The following is a 27,332-nucleotide window of genomic DNA, read 5'->3' as shown; positions in this document are numbered from 1 at the left end:
AAGTTACCGTTTACGCCTTTTTAAACCTTGATAGTAACTAATCAAGATGTTCCCAGTTCTGAAAAAATAATTTGGTTTTATTTGAATATCATGATCAACCGCAACTACTTTTCGATAAATAACCACAAATGCATTTGTTTATTGAAAGAACACAGTGTGTAGTCATATCATATATATATACTGATTTCGTGGCTATATTGAGAATGAACATCATTTTAATCAAAATTAAAGATAACAAACTGCATTTAGATCAGAATTATACTGTAAACATATATAAGATTCGCAAATAAAGTTTCCGTATTTTACTCAATTCCGTTCCTAATATAACAAATTGCATTCACGTTTCCTCATTGTTTGACTCTCACCCTTTAGAGGAGAATGCAGAGGTAAGCACGGAGATCAAAAGATGAGAGCTTTTTTTTCTTCTTCGTGCTGAAATAGTTTGGTGTTTAATTCTACAAATCTGAAAGCAGGTCGTGTTAATGGAATTGCGACTGTGTAAACGGAGGAGAAGATCAGACGATGTTGGCGATTATTCTCTGCACGCTGATCTATTGTTCGAAGAAATCCTGCCCAGATTGCCCGTTGAGTCGCTCACGAGGTTCAAATGCGTGTCCAAGAAGTGGCACGATTACATCACCAACACCCCGAGGCTCGTATCCAATCACCTCCGACACCACTCGCAGACGTCCAAACTCTCTGTAGTGTTACCGATGGAGTTCAATTACTTCTACTACAAAAGGTTGTTCTTTTTGGACCATCTTCGGGGCAATAGGGTTGAAGTTACAGATATAAACTCGTGCATCGAAAAGCTTGCCCATGGATTCAAATCGTGTTGCATTGTTGGATCCTGTGATGGTTTGATCTGCCTGAGGCTGTGGTACGGACTGTCTCATGAAGCAATGTTGCTGTTCAACCCGGAAACCAGAGAGGGAAGGGACATCCGTGCACTGCATATGCCATTGTCGGATTACAAGGGCGATTTAGGCCGCGATTATCACGTTTTCGGATTCGGTTTCGACGCATATCGTAACGACTACAAGGTGGTCAGAGTGGTTCCGACCCGACCGACTCTGTTGAACGTCGACGTTTTTAGCCGGAACACCGGGGAATGGAGGCGGCTCGAGACCGGCTTGTCGGGATACACTGTCTCTGCCGAGAGCCGTAAGCCGGTGCTCCTCGATGGTCGTCTCTACTGGCTGATCTTGGCCGTTCAATCTTATCAGCGTTGCATTCTGTCGTTCGATCTGCGCTCCGAGAAGCTCCGCGTCATCGCCGATGAGCCGAGAGGACACCTGTCGTACGCCTACGCCTACACCTTCCCTGACGACGAAGACTTCTTTTATCGCGATCCCACACCGCACCGGCTAGTCAAGTGGAAAGAAAGGCTCGCGTATCTGTCGTTTCCAGATAAGCGGAGATACGAAATCGGGTTTCAGTTGGTTTTCGATTCAGACGGTCGAGATGATGTTGGAAGCTTCTGTTGGTCAGGGAAATCTTCGCCTCCGGGCGCGGATGAATATTCGGAGTTTTCTGGGGTTTCGAGGGATATGTTTTTCACGTACGAACGCAAAGTGTCTGAGTGCACGACGGCGCAGATGGTAATGTGTGACCCGTTCGAGCCCGATTACGAAAATGTTGGCCGTCGAGAAGTGCTGAGTATGACCCATCTCAACACCCAATGGGAAGTGCATGATTATGTGCAAAGTTTGGTCTCTGTGTATCCGAATCGAGAGGCTATGGTCAGAGACAAAAGAGAAGCCAAGGTGCGATATTGGGTTGATTTATTTTGGAAGACGTATCAGCTTTCTAAAGACTGGTTTGCTGGTCTTGTTTGAACACCATTTAGGATTGTTCTTATTTATCTGATATTGGTTATGGAAAAAAGTGTATCTATAGGTGATCGTGTTTCGGATATCATTGCTCAAAAGAAATTTTTTTTTTTTGGCCTAACGTGAAACTATGGAACAAACCATCCGAATTATATATATCATGAAGTATAGTGACTCTATTTAAGCAGATATGGTACAACTATTTATGTTGAAATGTTTATCAAGGTAGCTGAGATATTTTCTACTCTCTATATATTATCTCATGTATCAGTCGGTGTTCTTTATTATTCTGAACTAAATGCAGTTTGTTATCTTTAATTTTGATTAAAACGATGTTCATTCTCAATATAGACAAGAAATCAGTATACATATATGATATGACTACACACAGAGTGTTCTTTTAATAAACATATGCGTGCATTTTTTTTTTTTAATCGAAAAGTAGTTGCGGTTGATCATGATATTCAAATAAAACCAATTATTTTTTCAGAACTGGGAACATCTTGATTAGTTACTATCAAGGTTTAAAAAGGCGTAAACGGTAACTTGGGCGATTTTTGTTTTCAAGGCGAGGCGTAAGCCTTGATAGTCAGGCATAAATTCAAAATATTTTTTAAAATCTGAAATAATCTCAAAAAAGTTGTAGACTTATAATGCTTAGATCAACCGATAGATTAAATTAAGATTACATAAATAACTAAAGGTTAAACATATCATCATAGTCACGGTCATGTTCTTCGTGATCCGCAAAACTATCATCATCTTCCGTGTCCTCATCAAGCACCGTACTTCCGTTGCCTTGCATGGAAAGCTTGTCAACACATTGTTATCCCATATCACTAATAAGTGCCTCTGCTTGAGGCTCGTTGCAGCAACAAAGACTCCATGAAGAGTCTGAACAATGTTCTGGTATTTGGAAACCAAGTTTCCTTGATTTTAAAGAAAAAATTGGATATTTGATAGCTTCGACATCGATGAATTCAGATGCATTCCCCCACATTTGATCACAGGAAATGACTGTAAGCATCAAGCAAATGAATGTAAGGTCGATGAATCAAGCTCTTGGCAACAGTGCAAATCCAACGCCAATGACAAATCTATTTGAGCAGAACACGACATGAACCCAAAAGTAGATTCTGACAAACAAATCGAAACAAAGTAAATTGATGTAGTGAAAGAGATTCTTTTGGCTCTCTTGATTGTTCCATTTTTGCGTTAGATAACACTTTTTCAGAGTTCTTTCTAGGTGTTCAATAATATTATAAATTTATCTATTCTCACTTTTTTAGAATTTTTTCTAAGTATTCAATAATCTATATCTATATAATATAATAAGTGAGAATGCAAAGTTACTATTCATTTTCGTTCTAATCCAATAATAATACGACACATCAACTTTTTACAATCCTAGCTCGGCCGTGTTTATATTCGACATTTAGAACTCATATTTTGATACCTTAAAATATGTACATTTTTATATGTGAATTCTTAAGTTGAGTAACTTATTTGTGCAATTTCATGCAGGAATAATGTGGTGAAGCATTGAAGTCTACTCTGTGCTATTAATTAGTTTTTAGCTTTCTTTCGATTGTAAATAAGTTAAACAACTTGTAATGGCGTTGCGCACGTTCTTGCTTTGCATATCCAACAATATTTGTGCCCAACAGAGGCAAATTTTTTTTAAATCAAATATTTATTCATTTTGATGTTGACTAATTAATCACTCTACTATTTGTTGGTATACTATGTTTTGGGTATAATGACAAAGTAGTTAATCTCATCAAAATTCAAGTGTAAATTAAGCAATGGTACAAATAATTGAAAGTTCATAATTATTTAGAAGACCATGGCACTATCCCTTCTTCCACATTGCAATGATGCTTGTAGATTGCGCTAAAAAATCAGTAGCTCTTGCACCATATTGGTGTAGCAGTATAATGATAGCCGTCAAGCTCATTGTGTATGGCTTTGTGAAACATGAGGTTAATCAAGATCGAAATTTTAGAGACGAAGAATCAAAATCAATTATCTTTGTGAAACATGGCTTTGAGTTGGCAATTTTGTTTGAAGATATCATTATTCAAAAAATCTTTTTTTCTTCAATCTGTACCTTGTTTGATCCTAGCAGCAGTATTTCTCAAGCCAATAGCTTTTCCCAGACTGTTCTCGGCAACAATATTTTTTACCTGCAACAGTAAAATAACAAGCGTGATATTCATGTGTTCATCAATTCAAAACTCAAGCAGACAACTATTAAAGCTATTGACGGAAAACCCCTCTAAGTTGAAGCTTGAAAAAACAATTATTCAAGTTTAATACTTCAACAATCCGTTCATCAAAACAAACAGTTCTCTGAACCAAGATGAAAGACAGCATAAAACAATCACATCATTTACAAGCATTCAGTAGAAAACAAATCAATCAAATTTAATTCTCAAGTCTAGTGAAGGTACTAGTTGGAGTTGCTTTCCGAAACATTTCTCGTTGAAGGTGCTAGTCGGAGCTGCTTTCCGAACCAATTGGAGCTGTGCTATTCGAATCTTGCACTTGTTGCTCTTCTGCTTCATCTTCAATTGCTGCTCCACCGTTCACTTCTTGCTCTCCAGCTGCATCTTCAATCTCAAGAAGAGGACCATCGAAATATTCTCTTTAGTGTAAGTTATAGAGTAATATCATTGGAGTAAAATAGGAATTTGGTGTAAACGTTTGGTGTCAAAATTATACCAAATATAACGTTATCGTTGAAGATGTTAATTATGTTGGCGTGTACAGCATATATAAAAACTTGGAAAATTGCCACAACTACTACCAAATCAATAACTTTTTCCAATTTCCCACCAAAACCATAATTTGGCCAAAAATGCCACTAACTCAAATGTACAACTACCCTTTTACCCTCCACTTAAATTTTTCTTACAACCCACACCAACTTTCATCCCGCTCATATCTCTCTCTCTCTTTCTCTCTCTCTATCTATCTATCTCTCTCTCTCTCTCTCTCTCTCTCTCTCTCTCTCTCTCTCTCTTCGCGTCAGTCTTATCTCTCCTCCTTCTTATTCTCTCGTTCCAGTCAATCTATCTCTTCCTCTCACTCTCTCTTCTCTCTTCCCGATCTCTCTCTCTTTCTCTTTCTCTTTCTCTTTCTCTTTCTCTTTCTCTTTCTTTACCCCAAATCCACCAGACCCAAGAAACCCAGGAGCCCGAGGACCAGCTCTCTTTCTCGCACCAGCTCTCTAAAACCCGAGGACCCAAACGCCGACGAGATCCAAATGCCAAACTCAAAACTCCAGATTTAGTCCAAGATCAGGTCGCGCACAAGGTTTGTTTCGCTTTTTAGGATATTGTTTGGGTATGTTAAGAATCTTCAGAGTTCATCAGTTGTTTAGGATATTGTTTGGGATATTGTTTGGATGAACTTTATGGTTAAGATATTCGGATATTGTTTGGGTAATTTAAAAACTCTACAGAGTTCATCAGTTGTTGACATTAGATGTCAACAATTGACGTCCATTGTTGACATCTAATGTCAACTGATGACATCTAAACTCTACAGAGTTCATCAGTTGTTGACATTAGATGTCAACAATGGACGTCAATTGTTGACATCTAATGTCAACAAATGATGAACTCTGTAGAGTTTAGATGTCAATTTGTTGACATTAGATGTCAACAATGGACGTCAATTGTTGACATCTAATGTCAACAACTGATGAACTCTATAGAGTTTAGATGTCAATTTGTTGACATTAGATGTCAACAATGGACGTCAACTGTTGACATCTGATGTCAACAACTAATGAACGTTGTTGACTCTAATATTGTCCAAATTATGCAGAAATGTCAGAAAAACACTCCATTGAATCTCCGGTGACAAGCTATGACGACTTCGAGCCCCGAAAGAGAAAATGTTCTAAAAATGAGGTACATTTTGATGCCAAGCAAAGCTGATTTTTGGTTATTATTTTTTATGATTGTAGACATTCATACCTATAATTGTAGTCAATTGATGTTAATAAGGCAAGCGGATCGGAACTCGGTGATGCACAACTCACGGAGTTTCAAATGAGCCAGGCTGAGTACATATGGTACTTGGATACATTTCGTAGTGAGACTGAATCGGGTCCGATCATGTGTCTCGAAAGTGTAATGAAAGAAATCCTCGGAGACGACTGGGAGACTCAGTTGAAGAAAAAATGAGATTTTATGGAAGTCGTGCCCAAGGGGACACGAGTGTTTATGCTGAAAATCCAGAGAGAGGAACTCCTCTACTATAGGAGGATGAGGATTAACAAAAAATGATTCTGCCGATGAATTCCCCACATCATTGGTCTAAACTTCGTGATATTTATGTATGGATTGTTGTATGACTTGAATGCTTGAAACTACTTAATATGTCTATTTACACTATGTTTTATATATGAACAAACTAGTCATTGACAACAGATGTTTGACATAAGAGTATATAATCTAGTACATGAACTACAAAAGATTGCTTAATCTATTATATGAACAAACTAGTACTTAAATCAAGAGAATGTCATAATTTAACCAACCAAAATAAAAAGTTTCCTAATCATCATGCATTTCAAAGTCTGAACCCACTTTTGTTGCTATTTTAACCGCCCCGTGTCTGTATAGATCAATTGTGATCTTTTGTCGATACATGGCCATGTCGTCTTGTCGGTTTTCCGATAGATCATACCCGTGAGTCAAAAACTCCATGGCCTTTATAACAAACATTCCACAATCGCCGCTGTTTTTAAAAATTTGAAATTAGACATCTTGAATGTTCAATAATATGATATTATTCTATAATAGCAAGACATACCCATTATTCTGTTGAGGCATGTTCGTGTAAGTTCCGACTTTGAACTTCGACGAACTTGTGTCTTCAATCCCCAGCCCATCAAACGCACCAACAGGACAAAGAACTAACGGGAGAAATTCAGCAATTTTTTGTACGTTGGCCGTTACCATTTGTCGGTGATGCTTGTTCCCGGACAACGAGTCGTAGATCATGATAGAACGTTCCCGAATCGTCACAGCTAGAAGAAGCCAATGTGACCTACCTGTGAAGCATACGGGAAGGTAAACTACCCCGACGTCCACCCAGGGAGAAGAATGCTTCAAGGACTTGTTGGTGGCTGTAATGTAGTCATGGATTCGGGACTGGTTTGTCCAATCAAACCTATCTTTATCTTCACAGTTGAGCCATGCTTCGTACCCTTTGATGCAGTAGCTATGAAAGAAACTGCTCATTATTGTGAACGATTCTTTCAACTCACCTGTCATTCTCTTCTTCCTCAGGTAGTACGACACAACATCTACATGCTGCAAAAACAATGAAAAGGTGAGGGATATTAATATAATATAAGATCAATTGTAAAAAAAACATACAACAATAGAAATCAACAATAGATGTCAATTGTTGACATTTAGATGTCAACAATAGACGTCTATTGTTGACATTGATGTCAACTGTTGACATCTAGATGTCAACAATTGACGTCTATTGTTGACATTGATGTCGACTGTTGACATCTAGATGTCAACAATAGACGTCTATTGTTGACATTTAGATGTCAACAATACACGTCAATTGTTGACATTTAGATGTCAACAATGCACGTCAACTGTTGACATCTAGATGTCAACAATAGATGCCAATTGTTGACATTTATATGTCAACAATACACGTTAATTTTTTACAATACACGTCAGTTGTTGACATCTAGATGTCAACAATTGACGTCCATTGTTGACATTGATGTCAGCTGTTGACATCTAGATGTCAACAATTGACGTCTATTGTTGACATTGATGTCAACAATAGACGTCTATTGATGACATTGATGTCAACAATAGACGTCTATTGTTGACATTGATGTCAACTGTTGACATCTAGATGTCAACAATAGACGTCTATTGATGACATTGATGTCAACTGTTGACATCTATATGTCAACAATTGACGTCTATTGTTGACATCTATTGTCAACAGACATCAATCTTATTACATGAAAAGTAAGTAGATAGTAGTAGTCATACCTGATCGCACAACCATTCTTCTTCGGTCCAAAGGGTGTAAAAGAAAGTCTTTGACCTGACTTCTACCTCTGTGAAATCCCATCTCCATGGTAAATGATCTTCCCTTTTCACATACCATAAGCCATCATCGTCCTTCTTCTTCCTCAAGCCGATCTTAAGCCAAGTCTCCATTACGAGTACGTCCACAAGAGACGTTGAATCGAACTGACCAGTGAGAGGGTTCTTCATCGGGCGATCGATGTTTTTTGTGAACTTCAAGTACGGCCTTGGGAGAGGAGTCGGAGTGTATTTCTCCGGAGATCTCGTGATTCGGACAGGTCTTCTCGGTGAATCGTCTATGTTTATCGGAACGATCTTCCATGATTCTCGATTCTCCTTGTCCGTTGCAGCGTTGATCTCCTCATCCATATCCCCCAAGGTTTTGCCCTTAGGAACTGAGCCAATATAAATCGGTTGGCTGTCGTTGTACATCTCTCTCTCAAACTGCTCGCAATCCAGTCGTAGAAGGTGCGATCTGGCTTGTGATTCAGTTAGATTTTGGGATGAATCTAACTGACTGTCTTCGATCTCGATCGGTCCTGAATTAACAAGAAATAGGAATATCATTTAACAACAATCTCAACAATTATAGTCAATAATTGCATTTATTGGCATAATGTACGTACCATCTATTTCTTTTCTTTCTCGTTTTCTTTTTCTTCTCCTTCTTTTTCTTCTTCTTCTTTTTCTCCTTCTTTTTTTTCTTCTTCTTCCTCTTCTTCTTCTTCTTTTTCTCCTTCTTTTTCTTTTTCTTCTTCTTCTTGCCCTTCTTCTTCTTCTTTTCCTCCTCCTTCTTTTTCTTCTTCTTCTTCTTGCTGTTCTGGTTGATTATCTTTAGAATTCTTGTTGGACAGCTCCAACAATTGATCCTTCACACTCTTGGTGAATTCATGAAAACTTTGTCTCATCTCCATCCGGAATAAGCTCCATTCACCCTTCATGTGGTTGACTGTGTCTTCCACATTTTTCAACCGAGCATGTGTTAAAAAGATGTTAGAAATGTTATTCATACTTGAAGGAAATCAACAACAACCGAGCCAGTGTTCAATTGACATGCCTCAGAATCTTGGCTCGATCCAGAATGAGCTGTTGTCGACGGATGGGATGTTTGTCCACATGACTCAACCCGTGCCTGTAACAAAATGTCAAAAATTGTTACGAATAATAGACATCTATTGTTGACATCTGATGTCAACAATAGACGTCAATTGTTGACACATGTATAGTTGACAAATATCATATGAAATTGATTTATGAGAAATTAGTACCCTCGGCAGTGGCTTGGTCGTCGTGTTCTTTCTCACGATGTACTCCTCGTCGCCCAGGGGTTTGAATTCCAAATCCTCGGATTGGAAATCGATGTGTTGGAATTTGTTGTCAACAACATGTGTCACCGATTTCCACCGATGCATCAGTGGAGATGTTGTCTCTGAAACTTTCTCGCAATACGAGAGAGACGTGAGCACTGACATTGTTTCAAACGCCCATATCTGTAATGGATACAAAAATGAAGGGAAGTTGATCTTTCCCTTAGAGGCTGACTTCAAGGAGACGTTCTTTATGTACTTCCTGGCACATTCCAAGAAGAACTTCCAGACCACGTTACCCCACGAATGGGAGTTAAATTGGTCTAGGTCTTCTACCAACTTCACGTACGCCCAGTCTGGGATGTTGGTATGCGGTGCGGAAGCAAGAAGAACGTTGATGAGAAAATGGAGAAGCAAGAGCTTTACCCGCTTTGTCGGATTTTGCCAACCCTTGCTCTCTTTAAGCTGCGAGGTTAGGACGACACGAGTCTTGTATGTCCCGTTGTTGAAGACGCTCGTGAACAATCCGTCTTCAACAACTTTGGTATAGTTGACAGCTTCGTAGTTGTCGACTATACGAAGACCCGTGATCTCTGCGAAATGGTGGATGATAAAAGCCCGAGGTTCACCCCCGAGCTCAATAAAGAGCGCATCCTCACTCGCCTGCCCTTCATACTGATCGACCCTCATCAACAAGTGGTTGATTATCTTTGACGACCTGTTGATCTTCGGAAGCTTCAGAAACTGGCCAAAGCAAGACTCTTGAAAAAGAGCCGTCTCCTCCGCTGTCATGTCAGCGGCTTCTTCAAATTTATTTAGTGAACCATAAAAACTGAAATTATGGTCCACTATTTCCCCTTCGGGGACAAACCTCTCCCATCCCTGAAAACCATTACAAAAAAGAATGAGAAAATCAAAACACAACCTTCAAACACTAAGATGGTAGATGTCAACAACTGGATGTTTGTTTACATTGATGTCAACTATTGATGGCAATTGTTGACATCTATACGTCAACTGACATCTATACGTCAACAATTGTTGACATGTAGATATCAACAATTGCCATCAACTGTTGACATCAAAGTCAACAAACATCCATTCGTTGACATTGATGTCAACTGTTGATGTCAATTGTTGACATCTATACGTCAACAAATGATATGAATATAGATGTCAACAATTGCCATCAACAGTTGACATCAATGTCAACAATTAGTTCAACAACAACAATAACCATAATAAAACCGAGATAGCCCAATGCAAACCGAGATAACCCAAAACTAGTTAACCAAAACTAAACCGAAATTAAATCAAGTCTATCCCCAAATCAATCAAGGTCCCATCAATCAACAACAAAACAACCGAAAACCCCCAAACTAACCTGAATATTGGCGGACTTGGGGGGTTGCTCTTCTTCCTTGGCGTCAGACGTGACATGCATGGGCTTCCCCTTCCCACGCCGAGGTTTCTTCGCCGAACTCTTCACCGTTTTGGGTGAAGTTGTTGTTTTTCTTTTCCGGGACGATTTGGGAGAAGACGGCGACTCCTCCGGCACTTTCGTCTTTGTCCGGGGACTCCGTCTAACAACTTCATTTTGTTTTTTCCGGGGTTGTTTGGGTGATTGAAAGTCGTTATCGTCGTCCATTTCCGGGACGGTTTAGGGTTAGGATTTGGGGGTTGGGTGAGAGAGCGAGATCGCGACAGAGGGAGAACGCGAGAATGAGAGAGAGGGCGAGGATGGTTAGACGGGACAGAGGAGAAGTGAGAATGACGATGGTTAGACGGGAAAAGAGGAGAAGTGGACGGTTTTAGGAAGAGAAGAGGTGAGTGACCGTTTGAGGAGAGAGAATTTTTTAGGAGAAAACGAGGGAGAGATATGAGCGGAAATGAGCGAAAATGAGGAGTGAGATGAGATATGAGGGAGAGTTGGTGTGGATTGTAATAAAAATTTAAGTGGAGGGTAAAATGGTAGTTGTACATTTGAGTTAATGGCATTTTTGGCCAAATTATGGTTTTGGTGAGAAATTGGAAAAAGTTATTGATTTGGTAGTAGTTGTGGCAATTTCCCTAAAAACTTTTGTTGTATTCTGTATATTTAATTGAGAAATTTATAACGTGGACAATTTACTCGTACTTGGCACCAAAAGACCAAAATTAATAGACATATATGCAGTGCACACGTGTATACACTAGGTGTCAAATACGTGGAGGATATGAAATGAATTCGGTTTGCAATAGAAAAATATTTTTTCAATAAATTACCTGATGAAACTAATTTTTGTAGTATGTCTCAAAAGGTTCTTATACATATAAACAATAATATTAAAAAACAGCTAATTCAGAAAGATTGTATCTATGATAAACATTTCGCAAAATAGGTGTAGCCGGTGGCTTAATCTGTATTGAAACTCTTATTCCTCAACTGAAAGCATTTCCTTATTATTGTATTGCAGAGATAGAAAACTATTTACAGTAACAAAATAGTATACTAAAAAATATTTATAACAAGTGATCATATGGAACAAAATTCAACTTGACCTGAGAGTACAAATATTTACAACAAAATACTAATAAAGAAAACAAAACGAGCATTCACGAAGCTTGCAAAACCATCTAATATTTAGAGGAACAACTTACAGTGAGCTAAATTTGAACTAAATTCCAAATTTGATAAAGGCTACTAAATTAAGCATTCTATCTTTTTTTTTTCTTTTGAGGTATTAGAGGCCTCAATAGCGTGGTGGGAAACTTCAACAGCTGCATGAGACTTTGCTCTTTTTCTTGTCGGTTCTTCGAGCACGAGGTAGTTGTTTTTTTTCTCCCGATTTGGACTTTGCTCTTTTTCTTGTCGGTTCTTCGAACACGAGGTAGTTGTTTTTTTTTCTCCCTCGACTGAGCGCTTTGTTCTTTCAGAATCTTTGAAGAATCTGATTAAAATAATGTCTGGAATTGCGAAGAACTACAGACTGATTAAACCATAGGGCAATAACGGGTTTGGTAATATTTTTATTCAAGTTTGACTACATAGCAACAACAGGTTGGAAATTTGATTTTATATAAATTTGGCTAAATTTTACATAAAAATAAAAAATAAAAAATAAAAAATAAAAAATCTAAGTCTCATCATAATTTAAGATTCGAAGCATGTACATTTGTTGCACTGAAGTTCTTATCAAGTACTAACTTACTAATACTAAATTGTAAGGTGTAATGTATTCGATACTTTCTTACTAATACTAAATTTCCGATATCTACCTATTTTGTAAATTTCAGGCTGGAACCATCAAAAGCTAGAACAAAGCAGCTGAATAATATGAACTTGAAAGGGACGCTCCCAATTCCAAGTACACTACAAGTCTTTCTTTGGTTTCCGATTAGTTTTCACACACCCAATCAGTGTTCATGTACCCGAGTAATACCCAAATAATATTGAAGATATGATTTCAAAGACTGAATGAAAAGTATGCATACCTCGCTGGCTGGGACACTCGTAGCACGAGGTGTATAAAACCTAACCCTGTAATGCCAAATTCTAAGTAGAAAACGGACTTAGCTTTCCAAAACAGAAGGGAAATGATCAGATAGGGAACAGTCACATCTTTCATCCATTTACAATAACAATGGAGATTACACTATTAATGCACTGCAGCCAATCGCACAGAAAATCCCATTCATAGTTTAACTCACCTACACGATTTAACAGATAACCTGTCAATTATAGGAAATAGTAGAAATGATTTGAGTTTAAGAATTCATTGAAAAAACCACCATCACCAAAACAACATTGAATTAGTCGACGCAAAAGGTTGGGTAGTTAATTTCACTTCAATTATCGTAAATCATTTTTTTCACAGGTTACAAAAGTTCTGATTGGTATACTGTCTGAAATTTAATTAATTGATGAAATTAATTTCCAACTCTAAGTGATTGAGACTTTGCTTGTGTCCCTTTATATTGCCAAGAACAACCCAAAACAAAACCCCTTTCCAATGACAAAGAAAACAAAACCTCATTGAAATAATAAGGAAATCTAAAATAAGTAAATATGTAAAAAGCAAACAAGATTATGGCGTTATATTAACAATGAGTAATATTTCTTGCAAAGTGGTTCCTAAACAAAAACCCACATGAGAAAATAAAATGTAAAAGAGAGAATAATTGTTTACCTTGGTTGGGAAATCCACTTGAGATACAACAGTTTTAAGCGAAGGGCCCAGGAAAAGACAGCCCTAGAGACGGATTAAAGCCAGTATTAATTTATTTAGAAGACCATTCTCTCTGAAAATCCCTATACTTTCTTTATAGGGTAAATCTAGTAAATATGACCATCCCAAAATACACCAAATAATAGTGGTTAATTAAAAAGATTCTTTGATAGAAAAGGCTACATTATTATGAACTCAATCTATAAAAATTCATATAGCAGAGATTTTAGAAGAAGCACCAAACAGAGAGTTAAAAACGAATCGACAACACAAACAGAAACTACAATTTCCAACGTAAAAAAAAAAAAAAAAAAAAAAACTCGTTAAGGATCTGTTGCAATTTTTCTCCTAACCGTTCCGTAGATGGAAAAAATAACTTTCCGGTTGTTGGAAGGACAATCTGTGAACACCATATGTTTACAGTAAATCTCTCTATTATTCGCCATGTAGCTCATTCTCTCCCTCTAGACTACTATATTACAAAAGTAACAGCTAATTAACTCATCCAGATATCTCATGAACTTAATGATATCCCCTAGTGACCTATTTATACTAAAAAGTTTACAATGAAATTGATCGAGTCCGGCACAAACGTGATCAAGCCCATACATTATAGAGGCTTACCTCATGCAGTGACTATGAAGAATGCAATGCTGATTTTACTTCACAAATACAAAAAAGTAAAGAAGAAGAAATAGAAGGAGGATTGGCCTGTGTAAGGAGTTTTGGCCGGTAAAAGGAGATGATCTAAACCTTTCTCATGTCTCCAAAGACGACAACACGTTGAACAGAGTTTTGGCATGTATAAGGAGATGATCTGAACTCGTACTCTGGACTCCAAACCGTTATATCATTGTATAATCTATGTCCTAGCCTGTAAACATACCTACAAAATCACACAAAGACGATGTCAAGTTTTTATCCATAAAAACACGGCATACTTAAAAAAAAAAAAAAAAGAAACAAAAAAAATGTCATACTTTTGTGTATGGCCAAAGTTCCTTCACGAAACATTTGCAAAATGAGAAGATGCAACATGCAATTGGTGTTTTATAAAGGAATTAGACAAATCAAGCGACAGATGTCCAAAAATCAAATAACATAGACATGCACTCACAACAATGCCAGGTAAACATTTACGAAGATTTCATTGGTTTCGAGCTTATGAACAGTAAAAATAACATATAAAGTTATTAAATAGACGTATGCAAAGTATACAGTTTCTCAACTGTAAATACCACCAATAATTACCAAGTTCTAGTGCCCTTTCACAACACTAAAGCCATATAACCGCTTAAATCATTAAGCAAGCATATGATGAAATACTCATAAAGTGGCAACAACCCTAGCTTTAAAAATGGTTTCAGACAATCTGGCCAAGATAAAATTGCAGAAGCTATCATAATGTCATGAAAGACGGAGAATACACTTTTATTCAGAAAAACTTACGATTTGGCCATAGACACGAGTCCTTGAAAAATGCCAGAAGTTCAACCAAGAACTAGAAGCAACGCAAAGAGCAACACATTCTTATGGCCATTTCTTTAGTCTCAGAGCACAGGACACATTACTTCCAACGCTATGAAGGTCAGATCAAAAAATAAAACATTAGGCTCTAGAGAAATGCTATTTTATTGAATGAATCACTTGGAATCTATGAACTTCGAATGTCACAAAATCAACACACTAAAGGGAAAAAATTATAAAAGTAATAACGCAACCAGGGAAAACAAAATAATTCAAGTCAAAGAGAGGCTAATAATTACTTATCATTCTTTTTAAAAATATTAATATTTTATTGTTAATATTTTGATTTCCTTGTTAGTTAATCGAAATCAACATAAAAATATGTTATTTTATTTATTAATCAACATCTTTATTTAATTGTATTTGTTAATTCACGAAATGAATATATATATATATATATATATATATATAAAAAGAGTATACATAATAATATTGATTCACTAATCTTTAATCAGTTGGATCCCATTTCTAATGCACATTAAATTGAGTTAGCAATTTTGTTTGAAGTTATCATTATTAAAAAAATCTTTTTTCTTCCATCTGTACCTTGTTTGATCCTAGCAGCAGTATTTCTCAAGCCAATAGCTTTTCCCAGACTGTTCTCGGCAACAATATTTTTTACCTGCAACAGTAAAATAACAAGCGTGATATTCATCAATTCAAAACTCAAGCAAACAACAATTAAAGCTATTGACTGGAAACCCCTCTAAGTTGAAGCTTGCAAAAACAATTATTCAAGTTTAATACTTCAACAATCTATTCATCAAAACTAACAGTTCTGTGAACCATGGAAAGTCAGCATAAAACAATCACATCATTTACAAACATTCAATAGAAAACAAATCAAACAAATTTAATTCTCAAGTCTAGTGAAGGCGCTTTCCGAAACATTTCTCGTTAAAGGTGCGAGTCGGAGCTGTTTTCCGAACCAGTTGGAACTGTGCCTTTCGAATCTTGCACTTGTTGCTCTTCTGCTTCAATTGCCGCTCCACCGTTCACTTCTTGCTCTCCAGCTGCATCTTCAATCTCAAGAAAAGGATCGGCAACTTCTCCAATGAGTGCAAGTAGAACATTGACCACGGGAACACTATTGCTTCCTTGGCCACTTCCGTCGTCATTGACTATGGGCGCAACATCTTGTACGAACATGAGAGCTGGTAGGTTATGGCTTCCTTGGTCGCCGGTGCTCGATCAAGGAAGTCACAACCTACCAGCTCCCATGGTCGTACAAGATGCTGCACCCATAGTCAATGGCGACGGAAGTGGTCAAGGAAGAAATAGTATTCCCATGGTCAATGTTCCACTTGCACTCATTGGAGAAGTTGCTGATGGTCATCTTCTTGAGATTGAAGATGCAGCTTGAGAGCAAGAAGTGAACGGTGGAGCAGCAATTGATGATGAAGCAGAGAAGAGCAACAAGTGCAAGATCCGAATAACACAGCTCCAACTGGTTCGGAAAGCAGCTCCGACTAGAACCTTCAACGAGAAATGTTTCGGAAGTCTAGTGAAGGTACTTTCCGAAACAGTTGGAGTTGTACTCTTCGAATCTTGCACTTGTTGCTCTTCTGTTTCATCTTCAATTGCCGCTCCACCGTTCACTTCTTGCTCTCCAGCAGCATATTCATTCTCAAGAAGAGGATCGGCAACTTCTCCAATTAGTGTAAGTGGAACATTGACCACGGGAACACTATTGCTTCATTGGCCACTTCCGTCGCCATTGACTATGGGCGTAGCATCTTGTACGACCATGGGAGCTGGTACGTTGTGGCTTCCTTGGTCGCCGGTGCTCCGATCGCCGGCGGGTCTGACCGTGGTCGATGGCGGCGACCAAGGAAGCCACAATCTACCAGCTACCATGGTCGTACAAGATGCTGCACCCATAGTCAATGGCGACGGAAGTGGTCAAGGAAGCAATAGTGTTCCCGTGGTCAATGTTCCACTTGCACTCGTTGGAGAAGTTGCTGATGGTCCTTTTCTTGATATTGAAGATGCAGCTTGAGATCAAGAAGTGAACGGTGGAGCAGCAATTGATGATGAAGCAGTGAAGAGCAACAAGTGCAAGATCCGAATAGCACAGCTCCAACTAGTTCGGAAAGCAGCTCCGACTAGCACCTTCAACGAGAAATGTTTCGGAAGTCTAGTGAAGGTGATTTTCGAAACATTTCTCGTTGAAGTTGCTAGTCGGAGCTGTTTTCCGAACCAGTTGGAGTTGTGCTCTTCGAATCTTGCACTTGTTGCTCTTCTGCTTTATCTTCAATTGTCGCTCTACCGTTCACTTCTTGCTCTCTAGCTGCATCTTCAATTTCAAGAAGAGGATCGGCAACTTGTCCAATGAGTGTAAGTGGAACATTGACCACGGGAACATTATTGCTTCCTTGGCCACTTCCGTCGCCATTGACTATGGGCGCAGCATCTTGTACGACCATGGGAGCTGGTAGGTTGTGGCTTCATTGGTCGCCGGTGCTCCGATCGCCGGCGGGTCTGCCCGTGGTCGATGGCGGCGACCAAGGAAGCCACAACCTACCAGATCCCATGGTCGTACAAGATGCTGCACCCATAGTCAATGGCGACGGAAGTGGTCACTCAAGCAAGTGTTCCCGTGGTCAATGTTTCACTTGCACTCGTTAGAGAAGTTGCTGATGGTCCTCTTCTTGAGATTGAAGATGAAGCTTGAGAGCAAGAATTGAACGGTGGAGCAGTAATTGATAATGAAGCAGTGAAGAGCAACAAATGCAAGATCCGAATAGCACAGCTCCAACTGGTTCGGAAAGCAGCTCCGACTAGCACCTTCAACGAGAAATGTTTCAGAAGTCTAGTGAAGGTGCTTTCCGAAACATTTCTCGTTGAAGGTGCTAGTCGGAGCTGCTTTCCGATCCAATTGGAGCTGTGATCTTCGAATCTTGCACTTGTTGCTCTTCTGCTTCATCTTCAATTGCTGCTCCACCGTTAACTTCTCGCTCTCCAGCTGTATCTTCAATCTCAAGAAGATGATCGGCAACTTCTCCAATGAGTGTAAGTGGAACATTGACTACGGGAACACTATTGCTTCCTTGGCCACTTCCGTCGTCATTGACTATGGGCGCACCATCTTTTACGACCATGGGAGCTGGTAGGTTGTGGCTTCCTTGGTCGCCGGTGCTCCGATCGCCGGCGGGTCTGCCCGTGGTCGATAGCGGCGACCAAGGAAGCCACAACCTACCAGATCCCATGGTCGTACAAGATACTGCACCCATAGTCAATGGTGACGAAAGTGGCCAAGGAAACAAAAGTGTTCTCGTGGTCAATGTACCACTTGCACTCATTGGAGAAGTTGCTGATGGTCTTCTTCTTGAGATTGAAAATGCAGCTTGAGATCAAGAAGTGAACGGTGGAGCAGCAATTGATGATGAAGCAGAGAAGAGCAACAAGTGCAAGATCCGAATAGCACAGCTCCAACTGGTTCGGAAAGCAGCTCCGACTAACACCTTCAACGAAAAAAATGTTTCGGAAGTCTAGTGAAGGTTATTTCCGAAACATTTCTCGTTGAAGGTGCTAGTCGGAGCTGCTTTCCGAACCAGTTGGAGTTGTGCTCTTCGAATCTTGCACTTGTTGCTCTTCTGCTTCATCTTCAATTGCCGCTCCACCGTTCACTTCTTGCTCTCCAGCAGCATATTCATTCTCAAGAAGAGGATCGGCAACTTCTCCAATTAGTGTAAGTGGAACATTGACCACGGGAACACTATTGCTTCCTTGGCCACTTCCGTCGCCATTGACTATGGGCGCAGCATCTTGTACGACCATGGGAGCTGGTACGTTGTGGCTTCCTTGGTCGCCGGTGCTCCGATCGCCGGCGGGTCTGACCGTGGTCGATGGCGGCGACCAAGGAAGCCACAATCTACCAGCTACCATGGTCGTACAAGATGCTGCACCCATAGTCAATGGCGACGGAAGTGGTCAAGGAAGCAATAGTGTTTCCGTGGTCAATGTTCCACTTGCACTCGTTGGAGAAGTTGCTGATGGTCCTCTTCTTGAGATTGAAGATGCAGCTTGAGAGCAAGAAGTGAACGATGGAGCAGCAATTGATGATGAAGCAGGGAAGAGCAACAAGTGCAAGATCCGAATAGCACAGCTCCAACTGGTTCGGAAAGCAGCTCCGACTAGCACATTCAACGAGAAATGTTTCGGAAGTCTAGTGAAGGTGCTTTCCGAAACATTTCTCGTTGAAGGTGCTAGTCGGAGCTGCTTTCCGAACCAATTGGAGTTGTGCTCTTCGAATCTTGCACTTATTTCTCTTCTGCTTCATCTTCAATTGCCGCTCCACCGTTCACTTCTTGCTCTCCAGCTGCATCTTCAATCTCAAGAAGAGGATCGGCAACTTGTCCAATGAGTGTAAATGGAACATTGACCACGGGAACACTATTGCTTCCTTGGCCACTTCCGTCGCCATTGACTATGGGCGCAGCATCTTGTATGACCATAGGAGTTGGTAGGTTGTGGCTTCATTGGTCGCCGGTGCTCCGATCGCCGGCGGGTTTGCCCGTGGTCGATGGCGGCGACCAAGAAAGCTACAACCTACCAGCTCCCATGGTCGTACAAGATGCTGCACCCATAGTTAATGGCGACGGAAGTGGTCAAGGAAGCAATAGTGTTCTCGTGGTCAATGTTCCACTTAGACTCGTTGGAGAAATTGCTGATGGTCATCTTCTTGAGATTGAAGATACAGCTTGAGAGCAAGAAGTGAACGGTGGAGCAGCAATTGATGATGAAGCAGTGAAGAGCAACAAGTGCAAGATCCGAATAGCACAGCTCCAACTGGTTCGGAAAGCAGCTCAGACTAGCATCTTCAACGAGAAATGTTTCGGAAGTCTAGTGAAAGTGCTTTCCGAAACATTTCTCGTTGAAGGTGCTAGTCGGAGCTGCTTTCCGAACCAGTTGGAGCTGTGCTCTTCGAATCTTGCACTTGTTCTTCTGCTTCATCTTCAATTGCCGCTCCACCGTCCACTTCTTGCTCTCCAGCTGCATCTTCAATCTTAAGAAGAGGATCGGCAACTTCTCCAATGAGTGTAAGTGGAATATTGACCACGGGAACACTATTGCTTCCTTGGCCACTTCCGTCGTCATTGACTATGGGCGCAGCATCTTGTACGACCATAGGAGCTGGTAGGTTGTGGCTTCATTGGTCGTCGGTGCTCCGATCGCCGGCGAGTCTGCCCGTGGTCGATGGCGGCGACCAAGGAAGCCACAACCTACCAGCTCCCATGGTCGTACAAGATGCTGCACCCATAGTCCATGGCGACTGAAGTGGTCAAGGAAGCAATAGTGTTCCCGTGGTCAATGTTCCACTTGCACTCGTTGGAGAAGTTGCTGATGGTCCTCTTCTTGAGATTGAAGATGCAGCTTGAGATCAAGAAGTGAACGGTGGATCAGCAATTGATGATGAAGCAGAGAAGAGCAACAAGTGTAAGATCCGAATAGCACAGCTCCAACTGGTTCGGAAAGCAGCTCCGACTAGCACCTTCAACGAGAAATGTTTAGGAAGTCTAGTGAAGGAGCTTTCCGAAACATTTCTCGTTGAAGGTGCTAGTCGGAGCTGCTTTCCGAACCAGTTGGAGTTGTGCTCTTCGAATCTTGCACATGTTGCTCTTCTGTTTCATCTTCAATTGCCGCTCCACCGTTCACTTCTTGCTCTTCAGCTGCATCTTCAATCTCAAGAAGATGATCGGCAACTTCTCTAATGAGTGTAAGTAGAGCATTGACCACAGGAACACTATTGCTTGCTTGGCCACTTCTGTCGCCATTGACTATGGGCGCAACATCTTGTACGACCATGGGAGCTGGTAGGTTGTGGCTTTCTTGGTCGCCGGTGCTCCGATCGCAGGTGCGCCGGCGGGTCTGCCCGTGGTCGATGGCGGCGACCAAGGAAGCTACAACCTACCAGCTCTCATGGTCGTACAAGATGCTGCACCCATAGTCAATGGCGACGGAAGTAGCCAACGAAGTAATAGTGTTCTCGTGGTCAATGTTTCACTTGCACTCATTGGAGAAGTTGCTGATGGTCCTCTTCTTGAGATTGAAGATGCAGCTTGAGAGCAAGAAGTGAACGGTGGAGCAACAATTGATGATGAAGCAGAAGAGCAACAATTGATGATGAAGCAGAAGAGCAACAAGTGCAAGATCCGAATAGCACAGCTCTAACTGGTTCGGAAAGCAGCTCCGACTAGCACCTTCAACGAGAAATGTTTCGGAAAACAACTCCAACTAACACTTTCACTAAACTTGAGAATTAAATTTGATTGATTTGTTTTCTACTGAATGTTTGTAAAGGATGTGATTGTTTTCAGTTGACTTTCGTTTTCGCTCACATGACTGTTTGTTTTAAGTATTAAACTTGAATAATTGTTTTTGCAAAAACTTCAACTTAAAAGGGTTTACAATCAATAGCTTTAATTGTTGTCTGCTAGAGTTTTGAATTGATGAATTTTATTGTCATACAATAAATTGCAATAATGCAATTTGTTGAGTTAGGAAGAGTATAATTCGGAAATTTATTACAAATCATAGATAAAATTTCATGTCTCTTCGAAGACAAAAAATTAGAACAAAGCCGATCTCCTATCTCGGCCTGCCCCTCGGTCACAACACGAGATGCAAATCATTCTGAAATCCCGTTGTTTCAAAGTTTGCCAACAGACTTGAAGGCTGGAAGAGGGAAATTGACATTGATTTAGTTTTTTTTTTTTTTAACAACACCGAAAATTGACATTGATTCAATCAGTCTTGTCTGCTCTCGTGACTTATCTTCAGTCGGTTTTTAAAATGCTGATCAGGGTCGCCGACAAGTTGGAAAAGATTATGAGAGGGTATTTTTGGGAAGGTTTCGGAAGGAAAACAGGTCGGTCAGCAGTTACTTGGGACGTTTGTTCAGAAAAATCAAGCTTTACTTGCTAAATGGTTATGGCAGTTCCCTTTAGAGCCCAGGGAGCTATGGCACAAAGTCATCGTTGCCAATCACGGTCTCCAAGCCAACGGTTCACACCCTGGGGCTGCACTCGGGAGAACTCTAAGGAGTCCGTGGAAATTTGTTTACTTGTTCGACAAAGACTTTTATAAGCGTTGTCGGTGGGTTGCTCGTGACGGTTCAAAGATTCGATTCTGGGAAGATCTTTGGTGCGTTAATGAGTGTTTTGAGACATGATTCCCTGGACTTTATCGCTCGAGTACCGTTAATAAAAGGTCACCATTGTGCATATGGTTTCCCTTTCTTCGTTCCTCCTGGTTACGACGGATTGGGAATTTAGCTTCCTGGGGAATTTATCAGAAAAAGGCTTCGGAATTTGCGACGCTTCTAGACATTTTAGAAACAGTCTCACTTGGGGAAGGTCTAGAGGATCGCAGTCTTGGCTGGATGACACGGAAGAGTTTTCGGTCAAAGCAATGACCACAGTACTTGATACCGCAGCCTCAGCTCCTATAGCACCATTCTTTGAAGCAATCTGGAAGTCTGCTGCACCGAGAAAAAAAGTTCAAATATTTGCATGGCGAGTGCCTCTTAGAAGAGTTAACACGGCGGAAGTCCTTCAAAAACAGAGCCCACTTCTAGCACTGTCCCTAAGCTGTTGTATCTTATGTCGATGAGAGGCCGAGGACATTCATCATTTGTTCGCTGACTGCCCGGTTGCCACAGAGTTATAGAGATGGTCTTTCGGGAAGGTCAGGATTTCTGCTTCCTCGGTCATTCTGCTGGCGGACTTCTTTCAACTTCATTTGGCTTTGGGAAAGAATGCTCGTTGGAAGGAAGTGGTCAAGATGGGTGTTCTCACAGGGTTGTGGACAATTTGGCTTCGAAGAAACAAGTGTATTTTTTAAGATGAAAATTGGAACCGGAAGGGTTACGGGAAGCTCTCAGCCTCACCATGGCACTGTGGCTCCATAGCTAATGCAAGGAGTTCAAGCCTTACTCTTTGGCTGACCTTCAAAGAGATTGGACAAGTGCTATTTAATTTTAGGGACTAGGGGTTGGGGAATGCCCTATTTGTGGTTGTACGTTAGAGAAGTTTCACTCCCAATCTGCGGGAGATTTTGTGTTTCTACCCCTTTTTTGTATTTAGGCTATTTGGCCTCTATTAATATAAAGGAAAAAAAAAACGAAGCAATAATAGAATTACTGAGAATTTACATAATGTAGGTTTTTATTATTGACTTTAATAATAACGTTGATTTGGACTTGAATATAAACACTATGCTTAATTGCAGAAAATACACAACAGTCTTTCATACCCCAAATAAAACAAACAAAGAAACAATAATAATAGAATCAATGAGCATTTACCTAATGTAGATTTTTAAAATTGACTTTATAAAAACGTTGATTTGGAATGGAATAGAGATACCACACATGCTTAAGTGCAGAAAATACATAACAGTCTAACATACCCAATTATCAGTCTTTGCATTGAAACAAACCTACAGTTATTCATAAACAAAATGAAATTGCTTTTCCCTATGAAGTTATAAATAATACCTGGAGAGAGTAACAAGCTATTCAATCTTCTGCTCGCTCGAAAAACAGCAGCATTGTCTATAGCCACCGTGTGAGTCCCAACATAGCCAACCAAATGACAAAGAAAAGCAGTAGTGGCATTTTTACCAAAAAATATAAAACCAGCAGTGGCATGATTAGCATTCGTGGAGATATAGCCTTTCTACGCGAACGGGAAAACCGCTTGCTCAGCCAATACACTGCCAAACGTACTCGTTTCTCCACCAACTCCGTGACCTTTCTAATGTAAGATTTGGGCCTGGCTTTGACTTTTTCTCTGTCAAGAGATAGGAAGGGAAGCATGTATAAGGAGAAGGAAACTATCCAATCTAATCCAATCCAAACAAAGAGAAATAAAACAAGCAGAGATTCATCACATTACCCTCTTACACAATAATGATTTATATGTCGTTGCCAACTTCCTGAGCGCCAACCACCCCTCAAATGCAGAAGAAGATAGCCAAGCTCTTCATCACACCGGCAAGTTGCCGCGTAAAACGCGTTGCCTTTGTATAGAATACGGTTGGGAGACACAACAACCCGAAAACTACAAGCATAAATCAATCACCTTAAATATATGTTATAATATATTAAGCAAAAAAAAATACATAGAATAGAAGTACTTACCTTGACCTAAACATTAAGAACTCTTCACTAACTCCATCTGCAAATTCCCCGACAACCGTAATCTATAAACACCGAGTCGTTTTTCTTACTCATAATTTGTCTAAAACATATTGAAATCATAACAAGTAAGCTTATAGTGAATCCATTTAGACTTACTTTTTCAAGATAACCACTAAAGACTGAGCGTGAACATTTTACACATTCATAGACCTGAATCAAAAGCAATAATTTAAAATCAAACAATAAATTAAGAATTGAAAGTAAATCATTCATATAAGCAGAAGGCAAGAACAACATGCGCATGTCGTGATAAAATCATACCCAATCTTGTTCCAATCTTGAGGTTGAATATTGCATGTTAATACTTAATAGCCACTGAACAAAAAAAAAATTAATAATAATGAGCATAATCCGATAGTTGTCAAAGGCATGCCATTAATAATCAAAAGTTAATTAGCTTTACTCGTGGGTGTAATCATGTTTGGTTGGTCGGAATTTATATTACCAAGTCGAACCATAACAATCCATTTGACATTTTGATAACTCAATCTAAACCGATTATGTTACAGGAACCAAACCAGGGTTGTTAGTTCAAAGAAAACTTCATATGATTAAAGCATGTCAAACATAAGCGCCTGCTCATCACACGAGTATTTGTATCAGTGCCAAATTGACCAATCAAAAACTTTAAAAATCAACCAAACTCTACAGAGAAACCGATATTCTCCATACACATACATTAAATATATCATAACTTAATATCATTGAAAAAACGATATTCGGAGGCAAAAGATAGTATTTTTATCAGTGCACTGTGTTAGACTTATCAAGCAAACGCAATTCAGATGATTTGTATATCATAGCTCAATATCAGAATAAAAATTTAACATGATTCGGAAGCAAAGGGAGGAACTTTCACCGCTGAATGAAGTCAAAGGACCATTTACTGCGATTATAAAGTAGCAAAGTGAGATTTCGGAATCAGAACCCGAAAAATAAACGAACCTGATAAAGATGTAATATTAGGGTTCGACTGTTGAGTGCTAGCCAATGGCCTGTGTCTGTTTGCTCAGGGATTGAGATATGGCAACGAGCGATAAGGAAATTAAAAAAAAAAAAAAAAAAAAAAAAAAGGTTTCCGAAGATAAAGAGAGAATAGGATTGAAGTTAAACTTTTTTTTTTTTTTTTTTTTTTTGGGTACCAGCGGGACAAACATGCGGAAGAGGAAGGGAAATGGCCGCTTATATAGTAGTCCTTTTGAGTTTTGACCCCCAAAATCTCATGATCATTGTTTTTGAACAAAAATATTACATGGTCACGTGAGAAAAGTCTTAAATGTCCTTTAGTTTTTTATTTTGTTCATTTTCATCAAACTTGCTCTCATCTCTCTCTCTCTCCACCATGTGAGAAAAGTCTTAAATGTCCTTTAGTTTTTTATTTTGTTCATTTTCATCAAACTTTCTCTCATCTCTCTCTCTCCGCGTTCATTGTTTCAGAGCTCTCTCTTTCTCCTCTTTTTTCTTCTCTCGTTCATTTGAGGTTAAAAAAAACTTGCCTTTTTCTGTTGGTCGCCGCCAGTGATTTGTCCGCCGTCGCATCGCCGAAGAGGTAAACTTTATCTCTTCATGTTGGCGAACGAAATCTGAGAATTTCTGGGTGGGTTTCGTTCTTGTTTTTCTTGTATGAGTTTCGTTGTTGACGTACGGGTTTCGTGTTTCGTTCGTGTCTATTTCTGGGTTTCATGTTTATGGGTTTCATTCGTGTTTATGGGCTTCATATTTATGGGTTCGTTCGTGTGTTTGGGTAAAAAATGGTTTTTTTTTAATTGTCAGAGCTGACATACAAGTTTACAACGCCTGAAATTGTAGACATACAAGTATACTATTTCATTTATTGTAGACATACAAGTCTACAACTTCATTTATTGTAGACATAGAAGTCTACAATAAATGAAATGTAGACTTCTATGTCAGCTCCGACAATACAAAAAAAAAAACATTTCAGAGTTCCTCCAATCCTTTCTCGGTCGATCTCTCGGTTCGGTAGTCTCATCTGGTTCGACGGTCTCCTCTGGTTCGGCAGATGTTCTCAGGCTCGTCGGAGTTTCGTCAAAAGCTTCTTTGATGGCCTTTCCTTGGTCTAGAGTCGGTGGAGCTCGCGTCTCCTTTGTCTCGGCCGAGTCACGCGACGAAGAAAAGAGAGGCTCGGAGCTCGCGATTCTCCTCTTTTCGGTCGGACTGGGCTGAGCTCGGAGTCGTGCGTATTTCATAACCTCTGAATAACTGTTGGGCGGATTCTTCGGATAAACCTCTTTCATTCTACCTCTTGCTTGGTTTCTGTACCTTGGTTAGCTTCCTATATTGTCAGTATGCCTCTTTGCACACCTTCCCGGTGCCTAGTTTCTTTCCTCGACTCGATCTGAGATAGTTGAATTATATGTCAGTTCCTCTAGCAGACTTTCGTGGCTTAGGCCTCCTAAAAAAGTGCGTACCAACCATAGGATATGATATCTCATAACAGAGTAGAAATACCAGGTCTTTAAATCTGGCTCCTTCTTTTTTTTTATTTTAATTCACTCATTCCTCATTAAGAAAAGGCAGAGGATGGCTCGCGACGAAGCGGGTTTTGGCCGGACTTGCAGAAACTCGCGCGGTGGCTATAGCGTCGATTTCGCCAGAAAGTTAGGAGAGAGAGAGAGAGTGGGAATGTAGAGAAAGACTGGGGAGAATTTTTTTTATTATTATTATTAATTTATTAGTAATCCCCCGCAACGGCGCCAAAAACTTGTTGCGATTTTTACGCTCGCAAGTGCACGTGTCGCTCAAGTAATATAGTGAATTAAGTACGAGTGTCGATCCCACGAGGAAAAAGCTTAATTAGCAAACAAATCAACTATCACGAATTGAACTAAAGAAGAGATGGAAAGATGTCACAAATTATTGACAAGTTCTAAAGCAATTAAATAACAAAACACTCAAATAACAATTGTAAGTAGAAAGAGAGGCTAAGGACCAAGGCTTCACGGGTTTATTCAACGGTTTGGATACACGAATTTGACGCACAATCAATAATCAACTCACTACACCTTGCTAACCACAAAAACTTGTTGCGATTTTTACGCGCGCAAGTGCACGTGTCGCTCAAGTAATATAGTGAATTAAGTACGAGTGTCGATCCCACGAGGAAAAAGCTTAATTAGCAAACAAATCAACTAGCACGAATTGAA

At 39.8% G+C, this 27,332-nt stretch overlaps 2 protein-coding genes across 7 annotated transcripts; one reads left to right on the top strand and one right to left on the bottom strand.

Moving 5' to 3' along the window:
• The first annotated feature begins 253 nt into the window (after positions 1 to 253).
• On the top strand, positions 254 to 2,130 carry LOC149385469 (F-box/kelch-repeat protein At3g06240-like). Its single transcript, XM_089626340.1, has 2 exons — positions 254 to 386; positions 474 to 2,130. Exon 2 carries the CDS (start codon positions 483 to 485, stop codon positions 1,836 to 1,838), a length of 1,356 nt encoding a protein of 451 aa, XP_089482466.1. The 5' UTR covers positions 254 to 386; positions 474 to 482; the 3' UTR covers positions 1,839 to 2,130.
• A 585-nt stretch (positions 2,131 to 2,715) lies between these two features.
• LOC149385468 (uncharacterized) lies at positions 2,716 to 25,229 on the bottom strand. Of its 6 annotated transcripts, XR_016301397.1 has the most exons (12): positions 25,111 to 25,229; positions 24,427 to 24,480; positions 24,262 to 24,315; positions 24,106 to 24,167; positions 23,861 to 24,025; positions 23,461 to 23,755; positions 15,507 to 15,582; positions 14,883 to 15,012; positions 14,187 to 14,319; positions 13,395 to 13,457; positions 12,860 to 12,915; positions 12,340 to 12,745 (listed from the first exon to the last, which is right to left on the bottom strand). XR_016301397.1 is itself a non-coding variant. In XM_089626775.1 (6 exons), the coding sequence occupies exons 2-6, from the start codon at positions 24,460 to 24,462 to the stop codon at positions 23,518 to 23,520; spliced, it is 555 nt and encodes a 184-aa protein (XP_089482901.1). In that variant the 5' UTR covers positions 24,463 to 24,480; positions 25,111 to 25,229; the 3' UTR covers positions 23,458 to 23,517. The 6 variants fall into 6 exon arrangements, 1 of the variants encoding a protein (XP_089482901.1); XR_016301395.1 differs by having other exon boundaries at positions 12,339 to 12,915; XR_016301396.1 differs by lacking the exon at positions 12,860 to 12,915.
• Positions 25,230 to 27,332: the final 2,103 nt, after the last annotated feature.

Source organism: Urtica dioica, chromosome 9, assembly GCF_054948205.1.
Source record: "Urtica dioica subsp. dioica isolate 48M chromosome 9, U.dioica_male_clone48M_v1_H2, whole genome shotgun sequence".
In the NCBI taxonomy this organism is placed as follows: Eukaryota; Viridiplantae; Streptophyta; class Magnoliopsida; order Rosales; family Urticaceae; genus Urtica; species Urtica dioica.
Note: the sequence above shows the minus strand (reverse complement) of the source record. Positions and strands in the feature narration are given on the sequence as shown.